This window comes from Falco naumanni, chromosome 4, assembly GCF_017639655.2.
Source record: "Falco naumanni isolate bFalNau1 chromosome 4, bFalNau1.pat, whole genome shotgun sequence".
Lineage (NCBI taxonomy): Eukaryota > Metazoa > Chordata > Aves > Falconiformes > Falconidae > Falco > Falco naumanni.
Window position 1 is genome coordinate 1,780,453 of NC_054057.1, and position 14,244 is coordinate 1,794,696.

The window sequence follows — 14,244 nt, forward strand, 5'->3', positions numbered from 1 at the left end:
TTTTCATTGGAAAGACCTTAATTTATGCTGTGTTAATGATGTACTCTATAAAGAGACATTGTGCTTTTCAGGTTCACTGCAGCTGGCTCTTCAGAACTGGCTTGAATATTCACAGTGCAGCAGCTGGTGCAAGGAGTATTGTCCTTTATAACCCAAGGTCAACAGATAGGAAAAAGCCTCATGTTTTACAGTTTTTACCTACTGAGGAAGTGCTGCAATTAGGCTCAGAGAAGCTGCAGTGTTTATGCTTGTCCTCAGTTAAAATTTTAGGGCTGGAGTTCTTTGCTGTTCCATGTTTTATGCCAAATCCTAATGCACAGGAGGCAAATTAAAATTGGCACACGTTTTCCTCGCCATCCCTGAGCCTGGACTGGCCAGGCAGTAAGTGAAAGCCTTTGCAGATGGCACAGTCTGGAGTTTGCCCCTCTGCAGGAGGAGCTGGTCTCAATTCAGCAGCTCAGCGACCCCTCCGCCCTTCGGTGCTTCCCCGTAAGGAGCCAGCAGAGGAAGAGTCAGCGCAGCGCCCGCAGCCGGGTGACAGTGACAGTGACAGTGACTAGCTCCAGAGGCCAGGCCAGGCCGGGGATTAGCCGCTGCGGTGTGTGCGGACATTCGGCAGCTGGGGCTCCGCTGTACAGGAGCACGGCGTGAGCCAGAGGCACTGCTGTGCCGGGCTCCTGGTGGCCCTTCCCGGCCTTAAGCACCATGTGGTGGGACTGACGCCGGTGTTGGGGGTTGGCCGGCGCTCCCCTGCCACCAGCCCTGTGGCACTGCCTTCATGGACGCGGTTGCAGTCTGCTTCTCTGGGACAGTGAGTGTTTTATAATCGATGGAAAATGCAGAGGGAGCCGCGTGAAATAGCCAGTAGCCTGGTGGCTAAGATGGTCCCCAGTGGTGCAAGGGACCAAAGTCAGTGTTTCTGGTCTGAATCAGACGAAGCAGAGACCTTGGTCTGAGCCTCTGATGTCCAGGACAAGCAGCAGGGTTGTTTTCAAAGCCTTCCAGGCAAAAGTTTCATCAAACCTCTGTGGCTGACAAAGCCTCCAAACTTCTTGTTCAGCCTAAGTTGATGTTCCAGTGACGTGCTCTTTCCCTGGAAAATGCCTGACCATCTCTGTTCTCACAGGGACACAAGTAGGGCTCATCCCCTGTGGTTAACCACATGTGCTAGGTGCTTTGGCCTTAGGCCGATTGAGCTTATCAGTTCATTATAAGGAATGTGTTGGTTTTGTTTTGTTATTTGGGAGGGCTTTTTAAAAACTGTTGTTGGTAAGAAATAGTGGGTGAGAATCCACTCAGATTGTGTCAGCGTCATCCAACTAAAACTGTCACAGAATCAGGGCACAACAGGTCTGCCAGCACTGACAAATGCAGATGGGGTCCCATCAGCAATGTTATCAGGAAAGCAGTTAGAGATCCGAGGGGATTACATGAAAGTCTTCCCAAGAAAGTAACAATTGTAATCTGTTTGCTTTCATTGCAGTCCGTACAGTGACTAAGGGTTACCACTCCAGCCCGAAAGATGTGGTTTTCCTGACATGAGGCTGAGAAGACTAGGTGTCCTCTGACTCCCAGAACTATTGGAAAGCAATGAGTGTCTTTCTTCCCACAGGAGAAGAAAGTGAAACAAAGCAGAAGCAGGTATCTAGTGCATTCAGGGACAGGGTGACGATGCATTAATGCATTAGTTGAGCACTTGCACTTTTTTCTCACATATTTGAGCTTTCCTAAACGACAGTGAGAGTAGGAGGGATACCTTTTTATACTTTCCAGTATCTTTATGCAACCTAGAAAGCTTAGACTTACCAAGGAGGTTGATGATGACAACTGCACGTGGTCCTAAAGCTAAAGGGGAGTTGTAGCTTCCCCAGAGATGCCTTTTGTTCCAGAAGACTGGGGATTCCCTTGGCACAAGGGTTCCCAACCGGTTTAGGTCCTGCTTTCTTCACACTGGGGACTGAGCATCACTCTTTCCCACCCCAGCTGAAACGATCTCCCTGTTCAGCTTGTGAACAACGTTACCAAGATTTGCCTGCCACTAGTGGTTAGCCTGTACTGCACCCACAGATTTTTGCAGGTTTTCTAACTGTGAGAGCTGGGAGTTGCTCAGATGTAGACATAAATCTGTAGTTGCTGGGAGTCTGCCAAGGATTGGTGTAAGTCTTAAAGTGCAAATATTGAGTGCCCATCTGTGCAGAGGCTACTTAACTATATCATATTTTGTTACTGAGTAGATGAGAGAAACTACATGCAAATACCGATCAACAATCATATTTCTCTCTTCTTTTTAAGCATATAAGGCTAACTCCATCCAGCAACTTTTCAAAGAATTTATACATAGTATATATTGTAAATTATCTGCTTCGTGCTTCAGAACAATGGAAAGTAACTGAGACAGTAAAAGTAATTAAGCAGAGGACAATCAGTGGCCCTGAACAGACAACTGGGCTTTCTTAATGAATTTTCAACTAAGAAATAATAATGCTTGTTGTACTGTAATTCCAGTTGTTCAGACTGGAACCCCTTAAAGCCTGGGCTGTTTCTATGTATTTGTCTTTACAGCGCTTGGAAGCAGATCTTCATGGTTGTGACTGGGAGGTTTACAAGCTATCTAATATTTATGTCACATAAATAAAAGAAACTACTTGCAGATAATTTCCATAAAGCCCATAATTTCCAGGAATTAAATGCTTCTCTTCCAGCCAACCTGTGGCCAAAAGGTTTTTGCCAACATTGTCAAGATTGTGCTTAGCTTTGAGCTTTACAGCCTAAAAAAAGTTAAAGACTTGGTTTACTGGTTTGTTTTCACTGTTTTTAAACATCAATTAAACTGAAAACAAGGGCTATAAATTATGGTGACCTTTGCAATGACTTTTCATTTGTGGGATAGAGATGTGATGGTGTGAAAGCACTTTTAATAATAAAAATAATTATTAGTAACTTCCTCAGGAGTCACCAAGCAAAGTGTAAATTGCTTTCTGCTTGGTGTCAAATTTTCATGTAAGGTAGTGTATCATGGAAATTTTCAGTCTTGTTAAAATTCAGATGACCTAAAAACAATGCTACCCTTTGCTTCTGTACTTTTTGTCATCTCAGCTGACAAATGTGATTCGTATAGATTTAGTCAGCATTTTATAATGACTTCTACTGAAAATACAGACTGTTGGTTTTTCATTGTTGGGCTGTAAAATGTATAGGGAACAGTGGGTTTATTTGTTGGACTAAGAACTTGCTAAAAACGTAACAGCCACAAAAAAACATGCTTTGGGCTGAATAGCAGCACCTGCTCTCTATTTAATAGAATTTGCATGTTTATGGTTTTCCAACTATTTTTTTACAGGAAATGCAGCAGCAGGATGAATTTTCAGACCATAGTTCTGTAGACCAAAGATTTTCCTCAGTTCATGAGACAGCTGTATCATTATTGAATATATCATTTCCATGCTATTTCATGAGCCTGATTAAAATTTCCCCAAAATAATTGTCCTTTTGGTGAGAAGACAGTGAATTCTCCACAGTCCTTTCACTCTTGGCTGCTCTCACCTCAAAGATGTCAAGTAACATCCACTGAAAATATGTTGCTTTTGTGCTAGTTACATGTTTGCTGGAAACAGAGTGGAGAGCAGGTACCAGTTATCTGTGTGAGACACTTGAGTTCTCCACACAGCTGATCTGTGCTAAATGCTAAAGCATGGTCTTGAGATGCAGAGCTTTAGGTCCTGTAGGTAATTCTCTGTTTCCTTGGTTCCCTGCTTCTGACAAAGCTGTGGTTATGATCATTTGAAAGCCTGAGCTACAAGGTGACAGTAAGCTCCTACCCAATCCTTGTTCATACATATATATGTAATAGCTTATACTTCATTTAAATTTGATAGAAGAAGAAGAAAAAAATCCCTCTCAGGCTGTTTTTCCTCACCCTCACTTTTCAACTAATGGTGGAAGATGTGGAGGAGATCCTCAGTCTGTACTTTAACCATTGAATTACTTCTTTGTCAGTGAAATTTTAGCTAGGATGAAGAATTGTTTCCTCACTGAAATTACCGTGTTTATCACAGTTCCACAAAGCTCACTGCTTTTCATAAGCTCACAGATGAATCATGCAAACTGCATAAGAAGGCTGAATTTTAGTATCTGTTCGTCTGTCTTTTGAGCTTCCTTTGGTTTGACGCTATCTGACTGTAAGGGTGGCTTTGCAGTTCTTCGGCAGTGATGGTGGGCCGACAGGAAAGCAGGCAAACATTTCTACTAACTGTCCATCCACAGTGAGCAGCACAGAGAGAAGAAAACTTTCAAACCCAGCTTCCAGCTTCCTCTGGGTTCCACAAGAGGATTCAGAAAGTCCAAAGCAAGCAGACCTTTTCTTCACTGTATTTTAGTTTTTGCTGTTGAGATGATGCTTTACACTGTGGAGGCCTACTTTGGTGTTTGTATGTCATTCACCGTTCCCCAAGGGGAAGCTCACAGGGTGGCTGCATCCAGATGGGCCTGCCAAGTAATCCTGGCTGCTCAGCAGGGTGCCACCTTCTGTGGAGTGACAAGGGCCTAAAGAGATGAAGAGGGAAAGCAGCGTGATTCCGTCCCAGGAGGTGAAGATGCAAGTCCTTTTCTCTCTATAAATTGTCCTTGAAGGGAAAGTGCAGGTAAAGCTGTACCACGAAACAGATGTTCAGATTGTGGTGTCAGCTGAAGCACTGATCTTTTTAAGGTCATCTTTAACTGTTGACACAGCCCGAAGATGCATGTAGCTGTCAATTGTTTCTTTTGAAAATTAGTTTTGCTTTAATAGATTGGAGAAATTCCTTGTTCTAGCAAAGTCTAGAAATAACAGATGGCTCATATGTCAGGCATCAGCAAATCCTAAAGCTGTGGGCATGACCCCTGTCCACCTCCTGTTGAGAAATCTACCTGCCTTCAGGATTAGGTTGCCCAAGAGTTTGGTGCTTTCTGTAACAAGACCCAAAGTGTAAGTTCTACTTGCTTATAACATGCTGTTGTTGGTCTCAAAAGCTGTCTTCCCAAAAGTAATGGAAGTTTTATGTGGTTGCTGGTGTCCTTCTTTGTGTTTGGGAGCTCATTCAAGCTGAGAAGTTCTAACTCTGAATGTTCAGTTGGTGAGGCTAGGCAAAGCTAAATAGTGTTTTCTTTAAGTGTTTGAGCCTTCATCGTCCATGCAAGTAGAAGTACTGTTACTGATTTTGGGTGACAGGATTAAGGACATACAGCATGGGGTCAACATTGTGTCAGACTGCTATGGACCTGCGTTTCAGGTTAGTATGTATGGAACATGACGCATGGATGACATGAAATGGATCCTGCAGGTATTGGATAAGTTGTTGTGGCCAATGACAAGTCAGCCTTTTTTTTTTTTTTTTTTAAGTGTCTGCGGCACTGTAGATCATGACCTCCTTGATAATTAGCGGCATGGAACTGCACCTAGCAATAGTATTCTCACCAGTTTTCATTAAGGTTTCACACTCATCCAGCATTTCTAAAGAGAGTGTTAAGGCTTTGCAGTTGACTATGAGAGCAGGAATACCTGAGAAAGAACAGCCTCTAATAAGTGGCAGAAGTCAAATGGAGATTATATCTTGTGTTTATATAGCATCTCTTGACCTAGAGTCTTCTGTGAGAGTTACTGCATTTATTGAACTGTTCTGTTCACCACTGCTGCTTTTTCATGAGTCACTCAAGCTGGTTATCAGTGCTTAGCACTGCTGCACAGTAGTCAAAGCAAGGGAATGGAGCTGGGCTTCCCTTGCTGAAGACCTGCCAGACTTTCTAGCCAAAGAATAGGGCAGCTGAAATACACTGACAAAGCAGATGGGAGACAAGGTACACTGAGGCTAATGATAACAGCATGCTGCTGAAGAATTGTATATTGCTTGTGTAGCTGCTGGCGTTGCTTCTTTTGACATAGATTTTTCCATGCAATCCCATGCTTTGACGTGCTGGATTGATGTATCATTTCAATAATGTGGGAAGAGTGGGGAAATTCAGTGAAATGGTTGTATTTCAATACTGTGTCTGTCAATGAAAGAATGTCAGTCAGTCACAGGCTGGAAAAAGCCAAGTGTCTTACTGCTATGTGAGACTGAAATTCTGAACGTCCCTGTGTGCAGACCTGTGCCTCCATTTTCAGGCACTTTCCTCCTTTGAGTAGTCACATATGTAACCTGTGTTGAGCACAAGTGTAGATCCTGCTGCATTTTGCAATGGAGAACCCTTTCCCCACATTCCAGCAGCAGGGTAGAGATGAGGAGAAACGGTAAACAGAGAAACTTCAGTTACTGCCTGAGGACATCTGCTGTACCAATGAAGAATTAAAATGACACCATTAAATTAACACTTTATATACTTACAAGGAATGAGTTTAGGAGATTGCTATGGCTATCAAGAAAGACTTCAAACTGATCATTTAAATGTGTTGATTATTGGATCTGCTGATGCACTATTTCATGAGGTGACCATTCTTCTGCAAGTGGTTGGAATAAATCACTTTCCACTTAGGTCTCATGGAGATCCTATTTAAATGACTGGTCATCTGACATAAGGAATATTTCATGTTTTAGCAGTAATGGTGATTTCAAGTCACATTGATTGCAAGAGGAGATCAAAAAAATTTTGAGATAGGCTAAGGACCTGAATGAAGGTAGCCGATATCCTTTCCCACTTACGTTATTCTCATGCTTTGCATCACTGTTACCAGAACCATCATTTTTAGCTAGTCTAAGCAAAGAGATTAAGAATTGAATTTGTAAGTAAGGCTGCTTTCCTTCTTGTGACAGTCTTGTCTTGGCATAGTCAAAGCACATTGACACAGCTGTGTGAGAAGACGGCAATGGCAACACTGGTTTGCATCTGTTCAATGACTGGTAGCATCTGTTTGGTGATTAGCTAAAAGTTTTCAGCTGTTAGAGTTGTCAATCTGACATCTTTGATGAGCACTAAAATAAATATGTGCTACCAGGAAATGCTCATTTTTTCCCCTCTGCTTTTGATTTGCTTGACTCATTGTGTCCTTGCCGATAACTACAAGTAAGGCTAATGCATTACAAACCCTGAAAAGTGAAGCAAGTGGCTGTCATTTTTTGCACAACAGATGTTCCTGATCAGGAATCAGGCAAAGGATCTCATCACTCTTCCTCTGAGCAATTTGATTTGTCTGTTCCATGGCACACCAGCTACCTCCTGTCTAGTGACTGATGTGCCCGAGTCCTACTTCATTTTAGGATCAGTTCCTTTAATCTCACAGAATTATTAGGGATTTTTTTCTGTGCCAGAGCAAAGAGAGTGGAAAAAAGGAAATCGCTTCATTGCTTATGCTGTCACCAATAATGCATCATAATGAAAAGCAGCAAAAGCCTACTTCAAAAACCAAGTACTACGTTTTGGGCGAACTGGAAAGTATTCTATGAAAACTTTCTTGAATAAATAGCAATTTTGATTTGATGGTGTTTCTTTAGCAGTTGTAAGGCTCAGAGGTAGGGATAAGTAGGATAAGTAGCGTATAACCCATCAAATTCTTGTAATGCAAGTTAGTGAGATGAAAAAATAGATATATTTTTAAGAAAAGTGGTTTGCTGTGGATCTAATTCTCCACTCCTTAATCATGCAAGTTGTCTAAAATGAGTAATTACTAGGGGGTTTGCTTGCTTTTCCATTTAATTTGAAAAAAACTGTATTGCTCTGCTGTTCTGTAGTGATGGATGGGTGCTGCTGGAGATGTAAATTCTATAGTTATTCTATAGTTGATTTCCCAGCTATTAGTCTAGCACAAGATGTTCATTTTGCCTGTGTGCAGCTCCTGACTCTGACACCTAACTGATCTAGTACACCCAATGGGGAGCAGTCATTGCTCACCCTGCAGAGAAGGCTGCAGACTGTGCCCCATATTCCTACCAATATCTACCAAAAGACTTGTTAGAAGGGAGAGACCAGGGAAGCTGGCCTTACCTTGTGCATGTGGCCAGCCCTGCACAAACATGGAAGCAGCTGCCCATACAAATAGTAGTGTTCATGGCCACAATCACAGCTGTCAGTCCTGATAAATGAGCAAACTGTATTTGAGGAGCTCGTTGTAGTCCGTCACTGGTAGAAAAAGAAACCACTCATATGACCTCTTTTCCGTTTGGCAGGTTGACAGGACAGAAGTGATTCGAACCTGTATAAATCCCATTTTCTCCAAGCTGTTCACGGTGGACTTCTATTTTGAAGAGGTGCAGAGGTTGCGTTTTGAAGTCCATGACATTAGCAGCAATCACAATGGGCTGAAGGAAGCAGATTTTCTTGGTGGCATGGAGTGCACTCTTGGACAGGTAGGTATCGCTGCCATTTTTGCCCCTTGTCATTCATCTTTTGTATGTATCTGAAATATATCGCTTTGTTAAATGGCTGGTGGGTGAGATTTGTCATTCATGACAAAATTATTAATCAGTACTTTGAACAGAATAATTAAGAACTTATACTGGTTTGATTTACTACTGTAGTGTAGCTTCAAGTCAGACAGTGTTGTAGGAAACTGAGTGTCAGTGTTTGGCCTTGTGCAGTAAGAGACCAGGTTCATTAGACTGATTTGGGAGATAGTTACTGTTCCTAACATTTTATGGGATTTAAAGCAAGTTCCAAGTCTGAGGAATGCTTACAAATACACTTTTTTTCACAGGATGTCGTGCCTGCTGATGTGGCAAATAGAGTGATAGGGTTGGATTCATTTCCCTGACTCTCAGTCATTCAAAAGTTAGGTGTCTAGATTAAGTTACTCTTCTGATTTCCATCTTTAGTTCAGTGGAGAGAAACAGACAGTTCCAAGAGTTGATTCATCCCACCTGAACACCCATCATAGATTACAATAAATTGCCTTGAGAAGATGCTTGTCTTTCCTCATCAGATACCAAAGAGGGTCTAGACAGCTGGCTTAGAGTAGATACCTAACTTTTTAGATGACTAAATTTAAGGGTGATGAGTCCTACCCACAGGATCAATATCTAGAGCTTGTCAGAGCCAGGTCTGCAGTGAAATGCTGTATTGTTGGCTGGTAGCACACTACAGTGTCCCAGGTATCACAGTTTATTTCTGACTGGCAGGCTTCTTGTTATGCAGGATCTCATAACACAGATCTTGGCTCTGCCCATAATGGCAATGCCAAGGATGGTCTTGGTTTCACTGAGCTGAGTGTGAATTTGCTCTCCATTCTGTGGCAGCTTGTGTGATGAGACAGGCAGTGCTTTCATTTAGATTATCCCTTGAGGTGTTTCCACATAAATTTGTACCCTGAACATGGTAGCTTGGCAGAGAAGGTGCTGCAAAGCTTTTGTTTCCTATTTTCGCACCTTTTGTTGTTGCTCCCTCAGCCTCACTGCACATGAATCCCTTTATTTTTCTTCCCAAAGCCACTGAAAGAAGAAAAGTCCTCTCAGTGAGAGAATTAATACGAAATAGATGTATTTACTAAATTGAAAGCTCAACATGAAGATACTGGTATTTAGGATATTTAAAGTGCATATAAAGTCTGGGTTTTTTGACAGACTTCTTGTGGCCTTAATGAAAATAAGCTATTCTATAACACCAAGGAGAATGAGAAACAAAAGAAAGAAGCTATTACAGTGTTCTCGCTTAATTGGCTTGAAAAAGGAGGAGGAAAAAAAGTCATTGCTGCTGCCTGTAGCATAAATGTCTTTATAATGATTTGATCTCTATAAATAGCACACAGCTGGGTTGGTTGCAGTGTAATTTTAATGGTAACCAAGAAAAAATAATAACAGTGTGAAATCTCTTCACAGTATTGTAGCCTTGAGGACTCTGATCTCATATTTAGACTTTTTTGATGGGGTTTCCCCCCCACACACACCTCCTTCTAGTTTTTTAACTTTACATAATTCCTCAACTGATTTAAAACCCAAAAATGTTAACACTGAAATTGCAGTCCAAGCAAAGCCATTATGAGAAATCCAGCATTGAAAATCCTGCAGTACAGGCTGTACAATAGGAGTTTACACGTAAGCTTAACTCTTCAGTGTAGTTACTGCATTTTTTAAATAATGGTAATAGGGCCGTGGCTTTTCTTGAGATAATTTTGACATGATTTTGTTGCTCTGCCTCACTTGAATGCCTGAATAAAACATGATTTTGTGTGAGTGTGTGCCTGCCTATCAATTCACTTTCCCATTGCAAGTAGGTCTTACCTGAGACATGTCGGAAGGCTGTAGATTTTTACGCATAGTCTGAAAGACTGGTTCCCTCTCCACCATAAATGTGCCAACTTCTGTTGCTCTCTTCTAGGTAATAGTTGGTCTATAAGAGATTCGCTGCTACCCGTACCTGTTTGTAGATCATCATTTAGATGTGTAGTAAACCTGCATTTTTGCCAGAATCATGTAATACTCCTACCTAAAACAAAATCAGTAGGAATAATAAGTGCTGGGGAAGGCGCTAGCATGGTTATACAGTAAGCTGACAGAGGAAAGTGAGTTTTCTGTTTCTTCTGATCTATCTAAATCCTACATGTAGCCTACCTGATAGATACAAGCTTATTGAAAATTTGGAGCGTTGGATGTGAACAACGGAGAAATGTGTTCTTTCAGAAGGTGTCATTACTAGTAGATTAATACTTTTGTTAGTATTGGTAGTAGTAGTTTAATAACCTTTATAGTATAATAAACCTATGTCCCAAGGGAGTGACTTGTAGGCTGTTAGATACTGAATGTACACTGTCTAGTGACATCCCTCTGGATATTCAGCAAGATTTATTTCTTCTGCTCTTGCCAGGGCAATCCAATTCTGTGCCTCTACTGGTAAATACTGTGGTTAGCAGCATCCTGGCATGCAGTCAGTTATAACTGGATTTGAAGAGTAGATGCATCAAGGGGAATTCCATATGCCACAGTATTTAAACACATTAGAACAAGTGGTTGTGGATAGATACCTGCTGAGTGTAATTAAGAAAATGTCAGTGTGGTAAATAGAGACATTTCCTTAAAGTAGTTTCTTTTGTCCATCATGCTCAAAAGTTGCCCTTTCAAAGAAAATAACAGCAGATTATCTCTTGAAAGGTTTGAGGGGGAGAAGGTTTAGTGCAAGGTTTTTTGTGGAAATTTTTTGGTCTGTTTTAAAGTGCTGAAAGTCTGTTCCTTCCACTCAGAAAGACTCATTTTACATTCCAGTTTCCCAGCTTCTTCCGTAGTGCGCCGAATTGCAGAATGTTAACAAATGGAATGATAGTGAGATCAAAAAAGCCCTAAAATGCTAGAGAAGGTGTTCAATTTGGAAGTGCAAACTAATTTTCCTCGATCAGTAGCATAATCTTAAAATATGGTCTGCAATTGCATGTAGTTTATAAAATAGAGTTTCTTAAGGATCTTTACCTCAAAGAATCTACCATACTCCAACCAATTAAGCTATCCATGCTGTATTACTTAAATAAACTGGCGTTGTTAAATGGTAGGTTAAGGCACATAATTAAAACCTCTGCATTTTTAAAATATGATATTATTTTTCATTTTAGAGGTAATTTCTAAGTAACTGAATAAGACTAACATCTAATAATACTGTTTTTTTAACAATTAAGTTGTGTAGTCATATGGTAGCTACTTAAGCAAGGAAACTATACTGTGTTGTGCTTGTAACATCACAAAGATTATTCCAAATCTGAAACATATTTGTGATATTATGGGACACCTTTTTTTTTTTTTTTTTAACAGTGATATTCTTCAAAATGCAACAGAGCATGAAGCATCCTTTATCCAAATGTGTTTGTGAAACGTTATTTGGGTTTTACCTTTGACGTTGTTTAGAAATATTGCTATAGAAAGAGTGGATCAATTCTAGGAAAGTTAACATTTCTAGTTTTTACCCTAATTTTAGGTATTTGTGCACAGAATTCCTACGTGGAAGACATTTCTTATCAGAATTTGAGCATGCAACCACCTTGTTCTGACAGAATCTGTTAATTCTTGAGTTCAAGGCTGAGTCTGGATAATCTCATCCCACATGAAATCACTTTGAGAAGATATGGTTGAGAAACCTGTCTGAGGCTGGAAGCGGAGACTAAACTGTGACAGAACAGTGTGTGTGTTTCAAGTGGGCCTAACAAAAGCTGAAATTGGAAGGAAAGTTTAGTGCAATTTACTTGAAATGCCATGCAAGGAGGTAGCATAGACATTTGGGAATGTGTGCTCTTCCTGTTCAAATTGTAAAGTAATTTAAGTGAGGAGGGACCTCGGGAGTCTCTAGTTCAATCTACTGCTCAAAACAGGTTAGAGCAGATTGCTCAGGGGCTTGTCCAGTCCCATTTTGAATGTCTCCAAGGATGGAGATCTTTATAGCCTCTCTGGGCTTTGTCCCAGTGCTTTGCCACTGTCTCAACAGCAATGGCTTCCTGTCCCTAGGGCTTGCCTACCTCTGGCAAGACCAGAGAAAAGCAGAGACATAATGAACCCTCACTCTTGTGTAGTGTTGAAATATTTACAAATACTTGTAGTAGCCTTCAAGTGGTAAAAGAAAGTCTGAATATGCAAATCAGAAGTAAAACAAGCAGGGATGACTTAGCTGTAGCTGGGCTTGCTTTGGGAGGGAGGGAATAATAGCAGCCTTTTCAAGCTGCTGCTGTAGATGACAGCTCTCATGCTTTGGAGCGTGGTTTGGCACTGTGCTTCTCACTGCAACAGAAGTGGCTTGGGATGCTCCATCAGGCTGTGCATCTGCGCACTAGTTTTCTAGCTTTCTGATTCACTCTAACTAGTTGCTGTTCTTTGCATAGGCACTGGCAATCAGAGTCACCCATGTATCTTTGTAGCGATAAGCAGTGAAATCGCAAGCAGCGATACTTTAACTGCCATTTTGGGGCACCACTATATAAAGGTGGCCTCTTGCATTCGTATAGTTGCTTTAGGTGCTATGAATCAGTTCATCCTTCATTCTGGCTTTACAAATGATGTCTCTAACAGAGTAAATTCTCCCCCTTCTCTTCCACTTTTGTTTTTCCTTTTCCCCTTCCCCATTCCTAGGTAAAATGTTCAGGCACTCCACTCACACAGACTCATCACTTCCAACTGAACCCTCATCTAATCACTGGAGGTTTTATATTTGTGTTGGCTTTTGCTCACAAAAACTGTGATTGATTGTTTCAAAGGGCAGGATATAGTTGTTTAGGGGGAAGGGGGTTCAGTCAAGAGGGTTGGGTTTTGTTGTCTGTGCAGAAACAATAGAAACGAATTTTAGATGGACAAGTACTGTCAGAAATTTGATAGCCTAATTTTCATGGTTCAGCTGGGATAACAGAACCCCAAACCCAAATCCTTTTCTGTTTATGTGTTAGTGCCTTCACGTGTAGTGAGCCTCTCTAAAGCTGTCTTGTTGGAATTCTTCAGTTCTGTATTCCATAAACTTTACAAAGCATTGAAATCACATCAAGGGATCAAACTTTCTAATAGCCAAAGTTAACTTCTTAACCTCACAGGAGCTAAGTACCAGGAGGGTGGCTTAGGAACTCCTTTTCTTCTTGTGTCTCAGCCTGAGCTTTAAAAACTCACCAAAAATATTTCATTGAATAATCGTTTTCTGATGAGAACTAAACAAATTTTAATTGCCCAGACATTCTTGATTACTGCTCAGCTATGCCTGCGACATCATTAAATTATAGGAACCAGTAAAGTTCTTATTTCTTAAATGCTGTGAACCATTCCAGCTCTGCAGTCTGGGAATAGCCTTTGTGGCTTTTATTTCATTACTTACCATGGCTAGTCTTTATCATTTTCAAATCCATTTTATGTTTGGTTTCTTTAATTTACAGAAGTGTTAAATTATAGTTAAATTCACAACTCCTTTACTTGCTCAGCTAGTAGCCCAAGTAAAGAAAACTGCAGAGATGTAATTTTTTCATCCCAAGAACGTTTTCAGGTATTATTTAGAGATTTAATGTTTTTCATGCATGTCTTTGTGTACAAATTATATTGAAAACACTCCTTCTCAGTAAGTAATATTATTGTTTCTCATGTGCTTTTAATAGTATATGGAATTAGCAGATTATGTACTTGAAAATGCTGACTGATTATTAGTTTAGTTTCAGCCATTGCAAATCCCCTTGCTCTTGAATTGGAGAAAGGCAAAGAGAGCCATGATTACACTTGAATTTAATTAAATTGAAGTAATCTGTATAAGAGTATTTGTTTAATAGACTGTTGACTGCTTGTGTGGTGCAAAGGACAATAGGACCATTTTTTTCAAGGTATTTGAATTCCTGAATCTCAT

General features: G+C 40.7%; 1 protein-coding gene across 1 annotated transcript in view; it reads left to right on the top strand.

The window, feature by feature from the left end:
• CPNE4 (copine 4) overlaps positions 1-14,244 on the top strand; it is a 244,413-nt gene that overhangs the window by 117,028 nt on the left and 113,141 nt on the right. Inside the window, exon 3 of the mRNA XM_040592437.1 lies at positions 8,136-8,315. Coding sequence (XP_040448371.1) covers positions 8,136-8,315 — 180 coding nt within the window. The remainder of the gene's footprint in view (positions 1-8,135; positions 8,316-14,244) is intronic.